Raw genomic sequence first — 21,500 nt, forward strand, 5'->3', positions numbered from 1 at the left:
ATAGATGGAAAATTAAGTTTTATTTTTACAAACTAAAAGCTGCGTCAAAATGTCTAAGTGAAATATATAATAATAATAATAATAATAAATAATAAATAATGATAATAATAAAATATAATAATAATAATAATTAAAAAACATATGCTGCATGGGATGGGACAGCGAGCGGTGATTCAGAGCAAAAGAGCGTTACATGTGTACGTTACCATTCCAATCCACGTACAACTGACCTAAAAATCATTATAAGTAACAATAAAAAACTCAAAAGGAAATTGGTTGATTTATATAATTGGGTAAGCACAGATTACAATGTGTGTGTTAAGAGAAGGTAGTTGATGTGTATAGATAGAAGAGGAGATTGGTATGATAGTTGAAGATGGCGGGAAATGATTGGATAAATAGTTACCTGGAGGCGATTCTTGATTCAGGCCCTGCGATTGATGATGTCAAATCATCGCTTCTGTTGAGGGAGAGAGGCAGATTCAGTCCTACTCGTTACTTCGTTGATAATGTCATCACCAACTTCGATGAAACTGATCTCCATCGCTCCTGGATTCGAGTAATTACATTCATCTCTCTCTCTCTCTCTCTCTCTCTCTCTCTCTCTCTCTCTCTCTCTCTCCCTCTTGCTCCCCCCCTCCCCCCCTCCCCCCCTCTCTCTCTCTCCCTCTCCCTCCCTCTCTCTCTCTCTCTCTCTCTCCCTCTTGCTCCCCCCCTCCCCCCCCTCTCTCTCCCTCTCCCTCTCTCCCTCTCTCTCTCCCCATTTGCATTCTAATTACTCTTGTACATTTGATGATGCGTAGGCTCAAGCAACCAGGAGTCCTCAGGAGAGGAATACTCGACTCGAAAATATGTGTTGGCGGATTTGGAATTTGGCTCGCCAGAAGAAACAGGTGACTCTCTTTTAATATGTTTGTACGGGTGAATTAATGGTCTAATCACCGTGTCTAGAGGCCTAATTTTGTTACTTTTGACCAAATTCAATTATATTTTGAATAAATTATTTTGTACATGCTTTGTTTATGCGATTTTACTCACTCAGGCAGTGTACTGATGCTAGGCACATAGCTTATAAGATATCAAGTTTTTACATTTCAAATTTTCTTTGACTGCTCTTTTTGCGTATTCCATTATGTACATTACTTTGCGGTATTAAATATTTTAATTTGTTGTTTATGGAATTAGGAACAATATCAATCAACTGAAAAGATACTTGTTCTGTTTCATTCAGATATCGGCTAAATGCAGTATGATTTGTTTGGGACATATGGATCCTAGCCAAATAACAAACTTATGCATTTATATTGTTGATTTTGAGAGTTCAGGATGTTTGCTACTGGTAAAAGGTGCTAGTAGGATTAATTTTTAGGTATTACCGATGAGATTGTAGTTCTAGTTGTAATTGTCACTACTCTTTCGCTTTGTTTATGGTCTTCTTTCCATACTCACTTATTTAGCGTTTTTTTTGTGTAAGGGGAGAAACAAGATGTACTTACGATTTTTGTTTTGCTGATGTGATTAGCACTAACCTTATATTCCCTTTTCTGGTCTCTAATGTGAGTCTGTGAGACTAGTTCCATCTGATAAAGCATGAATGGTGATTATTATGCAATTCTTAAGAGTATTTATATTCCTTACTATTCAACATAAAATATGCTGTGTTCTATTGTATTCCCTACAGATAAGCTGTAGTGGAAGGATAGAATGGTTATATACTTAAGTGTAAGATATTTAATTTAATGTTATTCTTTGAAATTAGCTGGCTTGTTTATATGTTTTTTGAGTAATTGTTGCTAGTGTGAAACCAGCTAAAATGATATCTTTGCAATTGTTTGACGATCTTTAATACTAGTTTACCGCCTTCCTTGCTTTTGTTTCTGTTGACATCTGGGTGATGATTTTAAACAAACTAGTGTATGGTTTGTTATCCATATAAATGATGTCTGTATTGACCTTTAAAAGATTATTTGAGAAGCGAGAACACATAGTTAACTTTCTGTTAACTCAAGTTGCATTCCTATTTCTCTCCAGCTTGAGGAAAAGCAAGCCCGGAGGATTACCAGAAGGCGTATTGAACGTGAAATAGCCCATAGAGAAGCAGCTGCTGATATGTCCGAAGATTTCTCAGAAGGCGAAAAAGGAGACGCAGGCAATGATTTTTCCCCCGTAGGCGAGAGCAGAAAAAGCCGATTTTCTAGAATTAACTCTGTCGATGCTATAGATGCACTAACTAGTCAGCAAAAGGGCAAAAAGCTTTACATTGTATTAATAAGGTAAAATTTACCCATGTCTTTCTGGTTATGTTGCTTAAGATAGCATTGGTTATAATTGTTGGAAATCACTAGAGGTCCATCATTCATATAAACAATTTAAAACCAAATCTTTATGGTATATCGAGTTTACGAGAATAAGAGACATTTCTTCAATCTTTCTGATTTATTTTTCTTTTGTGAAGAACAACTATTTAGATCTATGCACCTTGTTTCAAAAAACCAAGATCTACCATTTAATTAATAAACAACAATTTTTATTATTCAATCAATTTTTGGTGAAATCGTGTATCGTTTATATATGTTTCTGATGTTGGATAAGTATTGGCATGCACAGTTACACACTTATACAAGCAAAGGGTCCACAACTTTAAATGAGGTGAATAATGGTAAAGTTAGGCTGTAATGTAGGTATTCTTATTAATGTCGGGACTGAATTATGGTTTTGCATCTTAAACTTATGAAGTGAACTGAACACTAGAATTATGTTGCATAATGTATTTCTGGATTTCGTACTATTTCCCCATGATGATAGCCTGCTCACTGTCTTGGAGTTCTATTGAAGAACTAAAGATAGACAGATATATATATTATTATGTGGGAGCTACGGGTGAATTTTTGTGCACACTTTCTGTTGTACAAAAGAAAAAACAGGCCCATCCCCTCTTATTTCTCTCTCAATCTCATTTTCCCTTCTTACGTTTACCTTTTTTTTGTCGCATTTATTTTCCTTGCTTTCTTATTAATCAGATCTTACATCACTAGGAGTTTCTGCATGATAATTTTATTTACTTCAGTTTTGTGCTTGTCATAGTGCCAAAAGATTGAACCTTGCCATGCATGACATCTCATCTCACAATTTCTATTAACACTGCTTGCAGCCTGCATGGTCTAATACGAGGGGAAAATATGGAGCTCGGCCGCGATTCTGATACCGGTGGGCAGGTAGACTTGAAATAGAAGACTTTTTGATGTTTTTTCTGAAGTTTGTAATATAGTTGCCTATTCTTAATTGCATTGACATGAATAGCTTTGTAATCTATTAAGTTGTCATACAGGAGGATAGCCAATAATCTGAGACTCTCTTCCTTGTAGGTTAAGTATGTTGTTGAACTGGCAAGGGCTTTAGGCTCAACACCAGGTGTCTATCGGGTTGATTTGTTGACCAGGCAAGTATCATCTTCAGAAGTAGATTGGTCTTATGCTGAACCGACAGAGATGCTGCCTCCCAGAGATTCAGAAGATTCAATGAGTGAAATGGGGGAGAGTAGTGGTGCTTACATTGTCCGTATACCATTTGGCCCAAAAGATAAATATATTCCGAAAGAACTATTGTGGCCTCACATCCCTGAATTTGTTGATGTTGCGCTGGGACACATACTGCAAATGTCCAAAGTTCTTGGTGAGCAAATTGGAGACGGTCATCCTGTCTGGCCTGTTGCCATCCATGGGCATTACGCAGATGCTGGGGATTCTGCTGCTCTCCTTTCTGGGGCACTGAACGTACCTATGCTTTTAACCGGCCACTCACTTGGGCGAGATAAGTTGGAACAACTTTTAAGACAAGGCCGTTTATCAAGGGATGAAATAAATTCTACATACAAAATAATGCGTAGGATAGAAGCAGAAGAGTTAGCCCTTGATGTCTCCGAAATAGTAATAACTAGCACTAGACAGGAGATTGAGGAGCAATGGCGCTTGTACGATGGTTTTGATCCAATACTAGAGCGTAAGCTAAGAGCAAGAATTCAGCGTAAAGTGAGCTGCTATGGTAGATTTATGCCTCGCATGGCTGTAAGTGAAATTTCCTTGTTATCAATATCTTTAAAGATTATATCCGTTAATTTCATAAAGTTTAACTTTGCTGTTCTCACGACTGTCCATGAACCCATTTATGTGCGTATGCCAGTATTACATAGGCCTGAGTTAGAGAATATTTGAAATTTGCAAATGATAATTTAAGTATGTCTTCTTTTGTTGAGGACATCTTAGATGGTCTAGTCTTATGCAGGTAATTCCTCCTGGAATGGAGTTCCATCATATTGCTCCCCTTGATGGTGATGTGGAAGGAGTAATAGAAGGAAGTGATGATCATCCTGCATCTCCAGATCCACCTATTTGGACTGAGGTTTTATTTCCTTAAAATCTTTTGGATGTTATATAATTCTGAAATTTGTGGAACATTTACCGGAGATTCTGTGTTGAACCAGAAATGTTAAACTATTAATTTTATCTTTTTGTTTGCAGATAATGCGCTTCTTTACAAATCCACGGAAGCCTACTATACTAGCCCTTGCTAGGCCAGATCCTAAAAAGAACCTCACAACTTTGGTTAAAGCATTCGGGGAATGTCGTCCTTTAAGAGAGCTTGCTAATCTCGTAAGATTGAATATTGTGTAGAGCCTTCAGAGTTCACACACACACATTTGTTTTTGTGAGTAGATTATACCTTCTTTTCTGTCCATGGATTGAGTATTGTGTAACACTGTCACGCACCTGTTTGTTTTTTGTGACTAGATTATGCAATTGGTTTTTATCCAATATGCAGATACTGATAATGGGTAATCGTGAAAATGTGGATGAAATGTCAAGTACCAGTGCTTCTGTTCTTCTTTCAATATTTAAGCTGATCGATAAGTATGATCTGTATGGTCAAGTGGCCTATCCCAAGCATCACAAGCAAGCCGAGGTGCCTGATATTTACTCTTTGGCAGCAAGGACAAAGGTAAAATTGGCCTTCTACAAGCCTGTAAAGCACATTTATTCTGCAAAGATGATGATAGGAAAACTGTAAAAAGTTTCGAAGTTTAATGAGAGATAAATTCTGTCTTATAACGTGTGATGTGATTATGTCTGACGTATGTACATATATATGTCTATACTAATATACAATCAGTCTTAACTTGATGACGGAATAGTTAAGAGCCATATATGCATGATATGCCTTACAAATGGATATACAATTGAGTGATTCAACTAAATTCAATTTCTGACTGTATTCTACTTGTGTATTTCAACAAACCCATATCTGGCCGACATTCATGAACCAGTCATTTGTTTTGGAATAAGGATATTCAGAATTGAAAGATGATGTTTATCTGATGCTGCATTTTAAGCCATCTAAGGTGTTTTTCTAATGAGAATTCAGGAGTTGATGCATCATTAAGATCCTCTGTCTACCATGTGGCCTGGATACAAAACAAGAACATGAAAAATAACAGTACAGTACATTTTTGTTACAAGTCCTTCATTATTTCAATGATTTTAAACACCATATGTTACAACTTGATGATGTCAATAACCTGAGATGCTGATCTTCAGGAGTGGTATCGCTTCTCTCTACTTTTACTAGCTTATGAAAATACGTGGTTGCTATTTGTTGTGACATTTTTTCCTGCGACATTAAAATAGTGTACTCATCCATTCATTTAAATACACTTTTAATAATTAACTGGTAATATTCTGGCTGTAACTTTGCCACTGGTACATCCAGAGGAGTATTTGACAATCTTTACAGTTGGGCTGACTTTGTTGTGCGATGATTGTGGTTGAAAAAATAGCAGCCGGAGAACTAACTGAGATTGAAACATGTAGAACTCAGTAGAATTTGTATGCTTGTGGAAACTACTTGTTTCAGATATATCAATATACACTCTTGTATGCTAATTGCATTTATTACATTTCCGCAGGGTGTTTTTATTAATCCAGCTTTCATTGAGCCATTTGGCCTTACTCTAATTGAGGTGCTATTCCTATCCCACAATTCTTTTAAGTTGTTGTTTGACTTAAGAAAATTAAATGGCTTCATTATGAAATAGGCAGCAGCTCATGGTTTGCCTATGGTGGCCACAAAAAATGGAGGTCCAGTTGATATTCATAGGGTATGCTATCTACGCTCTTTTTTTTGTTTCAAATTTAAAATAAGTGTTCTGAAATATGTTTGGAGAAGTAATAGTAAACTGTTGTAGGTACTTGACAACGGTCTTCTTGTTGATCCCCATGATCAGCAGTCTATTGCTGATGCTCTATTAAAATTGGTAGCAGATAAGCAGCTTTGGGCAAAATGTAAACAAAATGGGTTAAAAAACATTCACCTCTACTCGTGGCCAGCACATTGCAAAACTTACTTGTCCCGCATAGCTAGTTGCAAACCAAGGCACCCACGGTGGCTAAAAGATGATTCTGAGGATGAAAATTCAGATTCAAAAAGTGATTTACTGAGAGATGATTCTTTGAGAGATATACAGGACATATCTTTGAACCTAAAGTTTCCCCTAGATGTTGAGAAAAATGGTGGCAGAGAAAGTGTAATTAATTCGGTAAAACCGGACCAAAAGAGTAAAATAGAAAATGCTGTTTTAACGTGGTCAAAAGGTGGCCTGAAGGGAACACAGAAAATTGGGGTAACAGAGAAAATAGATCAGACTTCTAGTACTGGAAAATTTCCAACCCTGAGAAGAAGGAAGCATATGTTTGTGATTGCTGTGGATTCTGATTCTATTGCAGATCTTTTCCGAAGTGTTAAAGAGACTTTTGAAGCTGTAGCAAAGGAAAAGACTGAAGGTTTAATAGGATTTATATTAGCTACTTCATTTACAATGTTGGAAGTTCAATCTTTTCTGGTTTCGGAGGGTATAAGACCGATAGCTTTTGATGCTTATATTTGCAATAGTGGTAGTGATCTCTACTATTCTTCTCCTCAATCTGAAGAAAATCCCTTTGTAGTTGATTTTTACTATCATTCACACATTGAATACCGTTGGGGCGAAGAAGGATTGAGGAAGACCTTGGCTCGTTGGGCAGCTTCTATCACTGACAAGAAGGGTGAAGATATAGAAAATATGGGTGCAGAAGATGAAAATAATTCAACTGGGTACTGTTATGCTTTTAATGTTGGGAAGCCTGAAGTGGTATATTGACCTTTTTCCTTCATATATATATATATATATTTTTTTTGCCAAATCTTCCTTAATATATTTTGGCATGAAAAGTTTAGAATTGAATACTAGTTATGCAGGTAGCCCAGTAGTTTTATTTTATAGGTACCGCAGTTCTATTAGGCATGTATAGCTATGGTATGCACAAAGTGTTATAGTTAGTATTTGTTCTTGCAGGTTCCGCCTGTGAAGGAGGTTCGGAAGTTGATGAGGATTCAGGGTCTTCGTTGCCATGTAATATATTGTCAAAACGGAAAAAGAATCAACGTGATCCCAGTTCTTGCATCTCGTGCCCAGGCCCTACGGTAGGTCTCCTATGATTTTTTTGGATAATGGTGTATGTTCAGAGTTTTTGCTACAGAAACTAGTCTGCTACCTTTTTATATCTTCTCTCAAATAATTTTTCACCTTCCTATATATTTAAGTTTGTAGAGGTTATAATTCTTGCGGTAAGCGGTAAGCGAAAGATGATGGGGGGTAGAATCTCATAAAGGTGACTTAGAGTTCTGATCTCTGGATAGGTTCAAAGCTCGTCCAAAATAAATAGAGTACCAGAGAATTAGACTCCCTGAGTAACTTAGGACGCGGAAAAAATATAAGTTTGCTATCTGCTATACATGTTCTAGTCAATATAGTAAAGCACAATTTACGTGGTCCAGGAAGGGTTGAAAAACATAAAAGGTCGTTCCCTGAGTTGTGTACTTTGTACTTATAAACCAAGATTCAACTATGCGTTGTGTAATTTGTACTTATAAACCAAGATTCAACTATTCAACTATTCACTACTTTGCCCCGTCAGTCATGCATCTTTTGGCAGGCAAACAAACTACTGGCTGCCTCTAAAGGATCAATGTATAATCGTTACTCTGGTAGGCGATAGCAGAGTTGATTATGGTTTAAATTACAGTATGTACTACACCAGTCACATAAACTGCTTCTTGAGACTGGTCATTTTTGGACACCTGAATGTATATTAGCAAATGAGTAAATTATGTGGGTTGTTACTGTTTGATGTTTTGAAGTCCGTCTTGAGTAGTTATATACTTGTATTGGTTATTTAGGGATTTGTCTGTACGAGATGATATTTGTGATAGGTGTTGTGCAACAATTCTAAACAGGCTCCTGTAGTAAATTAAACGCTAATCATGCAGTTAATGGGTTTGGGTTAGGTAACAAAATGCATGTATCGCAAGAAGAAACCCTCTCAAAATTCCTATCTGCCTGCACCTAGGATACAAGAACAAAGGTGTACATAAAAGTTGTCATCGTAACACTTGTTAAACCTTATTTCATTGCCCACTTTTGTCGTGACACCACAATCATGATTTTACTACAATATCTGACTTGAAATTAAATCTGAATGTCTTCAGGTATCTGTATGTTCGATGGGGAATGGACTTGTCAAAGACGACTGTGTTTTTAGGAGAGAGCGGGGACACTGATTATGAACAATTGATTGGTGGTGTGCACAAATCTGTAATATTAAAGGGAGTTGGATGTGGTAGTCGCAAACAGCTCCATGCCAATAGGAGCTACCCGCTTGCAGACGTGGTGGCCCTTGACAGCCCTAACATCGTCCAAACAAGTGAAGAATGCAAAGCTACCAGCATCCGCACTGCACTAAGGACTCTTGGAGTGCTTAAATGCTGAGAGTTTGTATGCATCCACTTGCCATTTGCATAATTCTAACTTAATAATCCCCTCGAGTTTTTAGACCTGAGGGTTGTACACTACATGTAGCCACCAGATGGCAACATGTTTGAACTAAGTTGATCATACTTTGAGAAGTTTGTTAGTCAATACGGAACGGTGGGGAGGAAGCCATTTGGCACTTGTATTTTCACTTTTTATATATCTATATACTAGAACACAAGTTGAAGCCCTTCTTCTCTGATGGGCTGTCTAAAACACGCACTTCATATTACAGGTGAATGGTTTTATATATCCTGGAGATGAGAAATGTTTTATACGTCCTACTTCGCTCGCTTTGTGTATTTCAATTGAGATGCTGACATGTTTAAGATACACTATGTCAGCTTTGTGCCTACTTGATTAAGCTCACTGATCCGTATTTAAATGTGAATAATCTCTCCGGGAACTTGGCTCCTGAGCTTGGAAACGTAATTGGCTTATTCAGAGAAGACAACTAATTATCATAACTCCCTCCGTCCCATTTTAATTGTCACCTTTGGATTTGTGCGGGTCAAATTGACCAAAGTGTGACTGAAGTTTATTAATATTTTATTAATTGAAAAAATAAAAAAATAAATGTCATCGGAAATAATTTTTAATCTACTTTAAGATGTAATTTTTAGTTTTTTAAAATTAATAAAAGAGCGACTCATAATCTTTGGTCAAAAGTTAGTCAATTTGACCAACAAAAATAGAAATATGAAAACTAAAATGAGACCGAAAGAGTATTATAATAGATAATAAAAATCATCTTTATTTATGAACGTCCCCTTATAAGTCGGAAGTTTCTTATCATATACACAACTGCATAATTTTCATATTAGCCTATCTGTTTAAAGAAGTAGTTTTTCTTCCGAGTGGGCGCCAAGAAGTTGTTTTTCTTTCAAGTAGGTGCTCTATCGAGTCAGTAGTTTGGAGCTGAATATATTATCATGACTCGTTATCGTCTGCACAAGCTCAGATTGGGTATGGCCATCCAAACCAAATCCTTGTGAATTTTGGGAAAAACATACCGGACATTAAAATGAATTTGTACAGTATTGTCATGGTGAATATCCCAGACTAAATATCGTCTATGAATTTAAACTTTTAATGAATATGTAATTAGGGGAGGGTTCTGGTGCAAACTTACAAATTTACAAACTTTTTTTGTTCAACACATATATAACTTGAGTTCAACATTTTTTTAACATATTTTGTTGAACATCTATTAAAATAGTGGTGGAGAAATACATAAACCAATTTTTAAATGTAAGAACTAAGGTAAACATGTTATATAACTAATATTTATGTTTCTAGACCCTACCCAAACCCCAGACGTATAGTTTAAACATCTTTTTACATATATTCAACACAATGATAATTAGTGTTCAACACCCGATGTTGAACCCCAGTTATAAATATGTTGAAAACGCGATTTATTTATGCGTTATTTTTAAAAATTGTGATGTTTTTTGAAAAATTTTCAACATGGATACTTTATATAACTAAGGATTAACATGATGGATGAATAAAAAAAAGTTTGTAAGTTTGTAACTTAAAAAAGTTTTTATTTGATCCTATCCCTATGTAATTATTATAATTTTTAAGTAATCTATATCATCTAAATTTGGATTAAATGTTTGTTATATAATTCACAAAAAAGATGATATACTTTTGGATCATATTTAACTCGTATACACTTCAATGTATTATTATAAAAAATTATACCGACCCATGTTTTATTTATAATAAATTCAGTATCTAAATAATATCTGACTTAACTAAATAAAATGTATGAATATGTATACACGGATGCCTAATAGCAGGATAATCCCAGAGTCGGAGCAAAACTCATTTTTAACCCGTCATTCCTATTCCGTTTTCAGCATTTTTCTAAAAGCATCTTTCTAAAAGCATCTTTTCAAGATGCTACTAATGTCACTTCCTGGATAATTAATTTTAAAGTTCCTGAACTATATGCACTTTTTTTTCTAAGTCCTTCAACTATAAATATCAATTCATAAATAATTCAACTCTTGATTTTTTCCTACCCGGGTCCTTCCATTAGATTCGGTTTGACGTCGTTACTTTTTCCGGCGAACTTGGTCGGAAAAGCTCAAATCCGGTGAGCTCAAATTTTCCAACGAGGCTAATTTGAACATTAAAAATCACGAAAATTATATGAACATGCTAATAATCACACTACATCATTATAATTCGAATAAAAGCTATTAAAATGAAAACTAATATTTCTTAGGTTTACAATATGGATGTATACTTCAGGCTATCAAAAATAACACAAGACACACACAGTTTCTTGTCGAAAGACTTGATAATATTCATTAAGCAAACAATACAATATATATGAAAGCTTCCAATGTAACTTACTGGAGACAAGAAGGCAAGACCTTTGGAAAACCTTTAACTGACTCCTAATAAATACTCTACCACCTTAATAACAGCATGACTAATTCCCCAGACAAAATAAGCATTAGTTTAAATAATAAATAAAAACACAAGTTTAAGATTATTTTCTAACAATCTCCCCCGTAATCTTAAACTTGCTTTGCCAAATCTTTGGACCCCCAACATCTTTCTCATTTTCTCGAATCTGATAGTAGACAGCGCTTTAGTTAAGACATCTGCTCGCTGCATCTCACTGCTTACATGCTTCAGAACTATTTCCCCACGATCCACACATTCACGTATAAAGTGATACCGAATGTCTATGTGTTTACTTCTGTCATGAAACACAGGATTTTTTGCCAAGTCAATTGCCGACTTGTTATCGATATACAAAATCACAGGACCAATGCATTCTCCAGTCACCTGATTCAGCAAGTTTCTCAGCTAGATTCCTTGACAAGCGGCTGCAGTAGCCGCCATAAACTCCGCTTCACAAGAAGACAAAGCCACACAACGCTGCTTCTGAGAAACCCATGTCACCAGACTTTCATTTAGGTAGAACACCATCCCTCTAGTGATTCGCCTATCGTCTAAGTGTCCCGCCAAATCACTGTCGCTGTAACCAGTAACTATGTTATTTCCTCCCCACTTCGTGTATACTAGACAAAATTCAGTGTTCCCTTTAAGTATCGAAAAATCTTCTTAACTGCATTCAAATGCATTGTTGTTGGTCTCTCCATAAACCTGCTGACAATTCCTACGGAATAAGCTATATCAGGCCTTGTATGGACCAAATAACGCAGACTACCAACCAGACTTTTGTACTCAGTAGCATTCACAACTTTTCCTCCCTCATCCTTTGAAATTTGTTCTCTTGGATCCATGGGGTATTTTGTTGGATTGCAGCCCGACATCCCTGCTCTTTCGATCAGTTTTCTAGCGTAGCCTGATTGTCTCAGTTCCGTATAATCTTCACCCTGATACACCTCAATGCCCAAATAGTATGCGAGTTTTCCCAAGTTGCTCATCTCAAATGTTTGGCTCATTTTCATTTTGAACTCCTCGATAATTGATATGTTAGACCCAGTAACCAAAATATCATCCACGTATATGCTGATGATCAGTACTTCGTCATTCTCTCTTTTAGTATAAACTGCATGTGCATATGGGCATCAAATGAAACCCATACATTCGAGGCACTTATTAAGCTTTTCGTACCAGGCACGCGGCGCTTATCTCAGCCCATACAGCGCCTTCGATAATTTTTATACCATGTACTCTTGTCCTTCTTTAACATATCCTTCCGGTTGCGACACATACACCTCTTCATTAATTTCACCATTGAGAAAAGCAGTGTTTACGTCTAAATGATGTACTTCCCATTTGTTCTTTGTTGCCAACGCCAATAGCATTCTTACTGTTTCAAGACGTGTTACAGGTGCGAAGACCTCCTCAAAATCTATTCCATGTTCCTGGACATATCCTTTTGCCACGACACGTGCTTTGTACTTCACAACATTCCCATTCGCATCCTTCTTCAGCTTGAAAACCCATTTCAAGCCTATGACTTTATGTCCTGGAGGCAAACTCGTCAATTTCCACATACCATTTTTCTCAATAGACTCCATCTCTTTGTCCATGGCTATTCTCCATTCACGATCCTTGCTTGCATCTTTGTAGAACACTGGTTCCTCCATACCTACAAACAATAATTCATCATTCAACTCAACTTCTTCTGTCTCATTGTAGATGCTTGCAATAGATCTGAATTTTTTGGGTGTACTACTATCATCATAATTTTTGGAATATGCACGTTGTGCACTAACTGGTTCAGGTGTTGCTTCTCGTGAATTTTCACGATCATTAGTTTGGAAATTGTTGGAGTCACTTGCATTGCTAGTGTCATTCTGTTTCTCTTCGTTTTCATTCACCAATATAAATTGATTTTCTTCCTGTGTTCCGTCACTTTGAGAATCCCAATCCCAACCACAAGTTTCTTCAAATATGACATCACGACTAACATACACCCGTCGTTCTTCTGGATCAAACAACTATAGCCTTTGGTTCCTGGTTCCTTTCCAAAATTTACCACCTGTTTGCTTCGATTGTCCAGTTTCTTTGTATGTATGTTGGGAATTTTCATATGAGCTATACAACCAAACACCTGTATATGTCCAATCTCCGACTTCACCCCTGTCCAGGCTTCGTAAGGCGTTTGATTTGACAACGCTCTAGTAGGCAATCTGTTTAGAACATATATCGAGTGACGAACCGCTTCGCCCCAGAACTTTGATGGTACCTTCATCTCCTTCAAGAAACTCCTTGACATCTCAACAACTGTATGGTTTCGCCTCTCTACCACCCCATTTTGCCGGGGTGAATATGGGGCAGTATAATGTCTAACGATTCCTGCTTCCTCACAGTAAGAGTTGAAAGTATTTGATGTAAACTCCCTTCCTCGATCTGTCCTGAAAATTTGCACTTTTCTCTCCCCTATTTCGACTTTAGCTCGAAATTTCTTAAAAGCATCAAGAGCTTCATTCTTATGTTTAAGCATATAAACCCACATAACTCGTGTATAGTCATCTACTAGTAGAAACTAGAAAGAAGTACTTGTTACCTCCAGGAGTCTCGGGAAAGATTGGGCCACATATGTCCCCATGAACTAACTCCAAGATTTTCTTGATACTGTACTGAGCTTTGCTAGGAAATGGTTTTCTGACTTTTTTTGACATTAAGCATCCCCGAAATACTTCCTTTGGCTGAGTCACTTTGGGCATACCACGTACCATACGATTATTATACATTGGCATCATGGCCTGAAAATTGACATGACCAAGACGAGCGTGCCATAGCCACGTTGTGTCATCCATTTTTGCCAGTAAACACTCAGAGTTGCATGTCTCGATCGATAATCAGTTTGTACAACCGATTTGGGGATCTCTCACCTTTATAAGCAATTTCTCTTTTTCATCAAACACTCGCAAGAATTCTCCACTCATCACAACTTTATTTCCTTCCTCCGAGAGTTGGCCCAAGCTAATAATGTTATTGCACAAAGTTGGAATGTAATATACCTCGTGTAGGGTGCGCCCCTCTCCATTTTTGCACTTATAATTAATCGATCCTTTTCCCTCGATCTTTACTGTTGACCCATCTCCAAATTTCACTTGCCCTGAGACAGCTTCATCTAGATGTGCAAATTTTGACTTGAAACCTGACATATGGTTACTTGCACCATTGTCCAAGTACCAAATGTTTGTCTCTCTATGAATCTCCTGGTTCTCATAGGCAATCTTTTGTATGACTTCCTTCTTGTTTAAGAACAACATGCCTTTGTAATTAAATTCTTTCTCAGCCAACAATAATGCAGGTTCTTCGTCCTCAGTTTGCCCCATGTTTGCTTCTTGTCTTGGTTCCCTAACTCGGCGAGGCCTCCTGCAATCTGCTGCATAATGACCCAGTATACCACAATTATAACACCATATCTTACTTTTGTCGCGACCACTACGACCTTTGATATTTGTTGATCCTTCTGAGCCTCCCTTATTATTTGTTCGTTGAAGCCATTCTTCTCTAGTGAGCAGTAGTTTATCATTTTTGGCTTCCCGTTTCGACCACTGCTCTTCTGTTAACATCAGCTGTCCTCCACCAGTTTCGTTTGTTCCCTTTAGTTCGCTTGCTCCCTTTAGTCTCTCTTCATGCGCTTTTAGTGAACCTATAGTCTCCTCTATGGACATAGTGTCCACATTCCCAAATTGTTCGATGGTTGATGCAATCTGGAGAAATTTTTCTGGGACCGCACGTAGTACCTTCTTTACCACGTATGATTCTTCTACTTTTTCACCAAGGGCTCGCATATTTGACACGAGGCCATTAATCTTCATATAAAAATCATCCAGTTTGTCTGCATTGTTCATACTTAATGCTTCGAACTCTGCCTTCAAAGTCTGTATTTTGGCTTGTTTAACTCGATCTGCACCGAGACACATAGTCTTGATGGCTTCCCATGCCCCTTTTGCTGTTGTCTTTTCAGCAATTGATAGTAACATATCCTCAGGTAAACCTTGGTATATCATGGCCAAGGCTACCTTGTCATTCTTGTCATCTATCACAGCTTTTGGATCGCTTAGTTCCACTGCAATCCACACTCCCTGTGCTTGCATGAATACTCGCATCTTCAAAGCCCACGTCGTGTAATTCTCCCTGGTCAACATAGGATATGTTAACCCCACAGAAACATTCTTAGCCTTGCTTGTATCCATGGTTGAAGTCTTTGTATCTAAATCACCAAGAACCAGAGAGCTCTGATACCAAATCTTAGGTTTACAATATGGATGTATACTTCAGGCTATCAAAAATAACACAAGACACACACAGTTTCTTGTCGAAAGACTTGATAATATTCATTAAGCAAACAGTACAATATATATATATGAAAGCTTCCAACGTAACTTACTGGAGACAAGAAGGCAAGACCTTTGGAAAACCTTTAACTGACTCCTAATAAATACTCTACCACCTTAATAACAGCATGACTAATTCCCCAGACAAAATAAGCATTATTTTAAATAATAAATAAAAACACAAGTTTAAGATTATTTTCTAACAATATTCAACTCAAAATTCGGAAATTACCAAACTAAATTTTGATGGTATAGATGGATATGGGATTGAAAAACGAGCAATTTGATTACTCAAGCTTCAAATTTGGATACCGGAATCACCTTCAAAGTTATCTTTGATTCTCATGAACTTAAGAAGAACTAACGGCGTCAAACCAGATCTAACGGAAGTACCCAGATAGGAAAAAATCAAGAGTTGAATTACTTATGAATTGACATTTATAATTCAGAGACCTAGAAAAAAAGTGTCTATAGTTCAGGGACTTTAGAATTAATTTTACCGATCCAGAAAGATTAGTATCGTCCAATAACGTGCAGAATAATCTTTAAAATTGTGGAGGCTAGTTTTTTTTTGTATGGTCTACATACTCGTAGATGAATTGTATCGAAATACAATAAACCGCATCCTGGATTTCTTTCTTTCAAGAAAGTTTACCATCTAACCGAAAGTCATGTAAACATAACTCCGGATGCTTAGACGATAAAGCTTAAATGAATAAGAAAAGAAAAGCCAAAAGGATAGTCACGAACTGCTTGCTTCCAAAATAACCTGAAAAAAGAGACACATCAAACAAAACATGATTAATATACAAGAAAATTGAAAATATATGTATATATATTGTATTTTATATATATAGAAAAATAATAAAAAATGTAAATAAGATATTAAATCCTAAAAGAGTAGAAATAGTGAATATATCAAAATACAAAGAAGATAAGAATTAGAAGTAAATATTAGATCTAAAATATAAAACTAACCAAAGGTTTCCCTTTGATTAGACATCTAAAAATTTAATGAATCAAACTTAATAATAATATAATAGACTTTTAACTTATTTCAAAAAAATATAATAGACTTTTAACTAATTAGATTTAAGTTCAGTGTAAATTGAAATACAAATTTTAAAGATTAAATACTTTTGTTCCATTACACAAAAACCACTCCACTCTTATTTTAGAATTGCCGAAACCCCAGATGGGCTTATCAATATATCTTCCCGCAAATTTGGTGGAATGCCCATATCTGAGTACGAGATAAACTGACAGTTGCAAATCTCGATAGCAAAAATCGAACATAAAATTTCGTGTCAATTCGCTTTTGTTCGATACACAATTCAAGAAAATAACATACTACTCACTACTGTACTGATCACACTTATCAAATTGTGATAGACATAGAACTGGAAAATAGATACTACTAACGTATACTCCCTTATCTCTCTTCGTACATCAAGGAGATGATTAATTAGCAAAAAAATGAAAAAATATCAGAGACATGATTGCTCTCAAATCTTATCCAAGGAATCCAAGTGTTAATCAGATGCATCGATACAGAACAACCACACCGTCTATTAGTTTTTTTAACAGTCCTTAACACCACAAGCATTATTACGAAACATAGATCTACTTTGAATGCGAGTACTGTTAGTTACTATAACAAACTCATGTTTACATCAGAAAAATTTGCTATATATCCAATAGCAATATGAAAACTTATTGTTTTGCCAGCGAATATAAGATTAGGAAAAAAAATGCAAAGTCTACTATGATATCAACAAGGAAAAGAACAAAAGGTTTTGTTCTTCAAAATATAGGACTACTTGCACACATCTCACATCTAAGCTAAAAACGTTGTTGTAAGGTTAATGAGACATTTGATGAGAAATAAAGCCGATCAAGTATTAATTGTACTCGGACGTGTCACTCCTGATACTGGAACCTGGTCATCAACTCTGTTTAAAGACTATGAATTAGAACTTTAGAGGCTAGAGCTCTTACAACAACGTAAATGATTGAAATAATAATATCGTTTTAACCTTGTAGAACCTTGTATAACCTTTTGACAAGATAATTATGTTGATAATGAATTTCACTATTAGGGGCTGCACAAAAGAAAAAAAACAGAGAACCCCAATGCTGGCCTTGAGAAGAAGGAGACTAATGCACCAAGTGAGAGGAGTAAATACAAAAAAAGAAGAAAGAAAGTCAAAGCTTCAAAAGAGGCTAAAGAAACCGATCAAACTAAAGATGCGGAGTCTAGAAATGCTAAAGATGAAACCTGCTGGAATTCAGAAAACTGATCTGCCATCCTGTGTTGATATGAAAGCAATTAAGAATGACAGATTATTCATCAAAGAGATTGATGAATACTCTTTTGTGGAGCCAACTTATATTTAACTAGTGCTCGTCCGAAATCTAGTAGTGATCACAACGTAACCATTTCCGTCTAATATGAAATAAAATAAAAGATAGATGACTCGGGTTCATCATTCATGAGACGACCATAGGAATAGTAGTTGGCAGTTCATTGTTAAAAACAACATAGATGAGAAGCCTTCACTAGATGAAACAATGATTGTACTTTACAATGACCACTGCATATGCTTCATTGAGTATTCGTCGTATCCCATAATGAGCTGAATGTCCATACATTATTTTTCACTCTCCCGGTTCATCTGTAGTTCACCAGTGAATCAATAATATTAGTCAGTATCCCCTACGTTGTTTAATAATAAACGAAAGTATAATATAAGATATCCAGGCAGCAAAAGCAAAAACATATCCTTATCCAGTAATTCCAAAACTATAATACTAGTACCTTAAATCAATTAAGAATAAAGCATGACTTTCAACTTAAAATAACCATTGCGCTTATTGCTCAGACTTATTGAAGCATAATACATAGTGAAATCAAGTGTTTTATGGACATATTAGTTCCAATGAATCCCTAGAGATCCCAAAGGAGAACCTCCCCCGTTGATCTCCTCCGGTGGTTAGAATAGATAAGCAGGAATACAACCTTATATAAAACTTAATAGCTACAGTAATATAACATTATATTACTGTAAAGTTAGAAAACAGTACAAAGAAAAATTCCGTCAAATACCACCATATTTAGCTTTCGAAAAGAAATCTGGTTAAGTGACACAACAATTTATGCCTAGTTCTGCTTCTTTGAATACTTTTAGACAAAACTTAACAATAAAAGTCAGTAAATCTACAGGCTTGTTATAAATTACAGGTTTAAGATCATTGAGTCACCCGCACTTATAGCCTCAACTGATATAAGGAGATATATATTAATTATAATATCTTTAAATTTTCAAGATAGCATCAATGACAAAAAGTAAAGGGATCTGTGCCACGATAAATGTTAAGTAATTGATCCAGGAATGAGTTTAGTCCAATTCGTCTAATGCATACAGGGAGATGTCATAAGGTACTAGGATTAATAGTATCGTTTTAATTACTTCTATTTTAGAAAGTGTCTGTCTCTATAATCTCCTTTTCAAAGTTTAGATTTTTTTTAACAAATTTTGACTATTAACTTAGAATCTATTTACTGAGATTACCTCAACAAACTCCTTGAATAAACATCAGCCACAGCCACAGATCTGATTGTTTTCATTTTAGTCAATGTCCTCTGGCCATCACTCTTATCGTGAAGTTATTAGAACAATAAGGTCTCTATCATAAACTTATTCATCTGAGTGTTGGTACAAAGTTAACATAAACTTTTAATGTCTTTGAGACTCTATGACCATATTTTCAAAAAGACACAGTAGAAACCTATCGCTGATTTTTCTTTTGATATCACTTTATTGTTATATTCCAATCTATTTCCACATTTTTAGTTGAACAAGTTACATTGTTGTCTTACTTTTAATTCTTAACCTGAAGCATTGCTATATTATTCACCGAGCAATTTTGACTATAGTTGCTGACATTAGAGCTTTACCATCCTAACCAGATCAATTTTACTTTCAGTTGCAAGTGACTTTTAAACTTCTATAGCATATATACCCTGGTCAGACCCTTCTATTCTATCTTAATTACATAATCAGATATTCTGAGATGGACCATGACATAGTATTTTTAGTCAATTATTTAATTTACCTCCTTTTCAAAGTTTAGACTTTATTTTAACAAATTTTGACTATTAACTTAGAATCTATTTACTGAGATTACCTCAACAAACTCCTTGAATAAACATCAGCCACAGATCTGATTGTTTTCATTTTAGTCAATGTCCTCTAGCCATCACTCTTATCGTGAAGTTATTAGAACAATAAGGTCTCTATCATAAACTTATTCATCTGAGTGTTGGTACAAAGTTAACATAAACTTTTAATGTCTTTGAGACTCTATGACCATATTTTTAAAAAGACACAGTAGAAACCTATCGCTGATTTTTCTTTTGATATCATTTTATTGTTATATTCCAATCTATTTCCACATTTTTAGTTGAACAAGTTACATTGTTGTCTTGCTTTTAATTCTTAACCTGAAGCATTGCTATATTATTCACCGAGCAATTTTGACTATAGTTGCTGACATTAGAGCTTTACCATCCTCACCAGATCAATTTTACTTTTAGTTGCAAGTGACTTTTAAACTTCTATACCATATATACCCTGGTCAGACCCTTCTATTCTATCCTAATTACATAGTCAGATATTCTGAGATGGACCATGACATTGTATTTTTAGTCAATTATTTAATTTACCTCCTGCATAATAAGCCTACTATGTTATTCAACTTATCGTCTATTTTCTGCATTGAATAGTGCCTCGTTCTAATAGTATTTGTAATTATCATTCTTTTAACTCCCTCCGCCTCTTTTGATATTAACTTTACATTTATTTCTTCACTATCTATTCAAATACCACATTCGCAATAGTTTTATATGGATATAACTCACATAACTTTCTATGTCTTACGTATAAAAGATATAATTATCAAACAGTTTAAAAATACATTGATGCAGGTAAATATAATTTAACAACGGAAATAATAATATATATTATTTTCTTGCAGTTGGAAAACTTTATTCACGAATCTTTAAAATGGGTTACTATGCCCACGTTGAAGACTGTCAAAATTATTAACTTTTCTGCGTCAATAAAGTTATGATTTCTATAATTTTATAAACATAAAATAAATATAATCTAAAATGTATTCATATAATGGTGGTGTTTGGCCGAGGTTAAAAACCCAGCATTTTTTTATTTTCAATAAAAAAAAATCCGGCTTTTTGATTTACAAGTTGGAATCATTTATTCGTACGGTTTGAGTAAAAAATCAAGAATTACTTATAAAAAGTTATAAATACTAATTTTTGTTTCATGATTTTTACTTTTTTTCCAAATAATTTAACTTACTTTTAGTTTCTACTTCAATTTTTTATTTTAAAAAAAACTCTTATTTTTAACTTACCAAAACCGCCCCTATATTTAAAGGAGGCTTTCAAAGATAAAACTTCAAATTATTATCGAGCAGAGAAGGAGAAATTTAAGAAATTTTTTCATCCACAAAAAATTGCTAAAAGGTATGTTTAACCAATTTCTCCATCGAAATCGAAAAACACGAATATCACAAAGAAGAGATTCTCCTGAATATCAAGTAATAAAATATTTATTTTTAAACATACACAATTACGGACGAGAAGAATGATTTCATATATCTTTCCTCCGTTACTCTTTAATCACCGGGACATATGCAACTTAACTAAAAATAATTGATTAAATTAGACACGTAAAATATTAATTATATAAAGTTTGATAAACATGTAAGATATTTTATTTTGA

At 35.3% G+C, this 21,500-nt stretch overlaps 1 protein-coding gene across 1 annotated transcript; it reads left to right on the top strand.

The window, feature by feature from the left end:
- Positions 1–239: 239 nt before the first annotated feature.
- Positions 240–9,176, top strand: LOC108220526 (probable sucrose-phosphate synthase 1). Its single transcript, XM_017394320.2, has 13 exons — positions 240–559; positions 804–893; positions 2,032–2,273; positions 3,152–3,215; positions 3,366–4,064; positions 4,282–4,398; positions 4,518–4,649; positions 4,819–4,995; positions 5,960–6,013; positions 6,089–6,151; positions 6,239–7,180; positions 7,385–7,512; positions 8,578–9,176. The coding sequence occupies exons 1-13, from the start codon at positions 377–379 to the stop codon at positions 8,855–8,857; spliced, it is 3,171 nt and encodes a 1,056-aa protein (XP_017249809.1). The 5' UTR covers positions 240–376; the 3' UTR covers positions 8,858–9,176.
- Positions 9,177–21,500: the final 12,324 nt, after the last annotated feature.

The sequence above is a fragment of the Daucus carota genome, chromosome 5 (assembly GCF_001625215.2).
Source record: "Daucus carota subsp. sativus chromosome 5, DH1 v3.0, whole genome shotgun sequence".
NCBI classification, from domain to species: Eukaryota; Viridiplantae; Streptophyta; class Magnoliopsida; order Apiales; family Apiaceae; genus Daucus; species Daucus carota.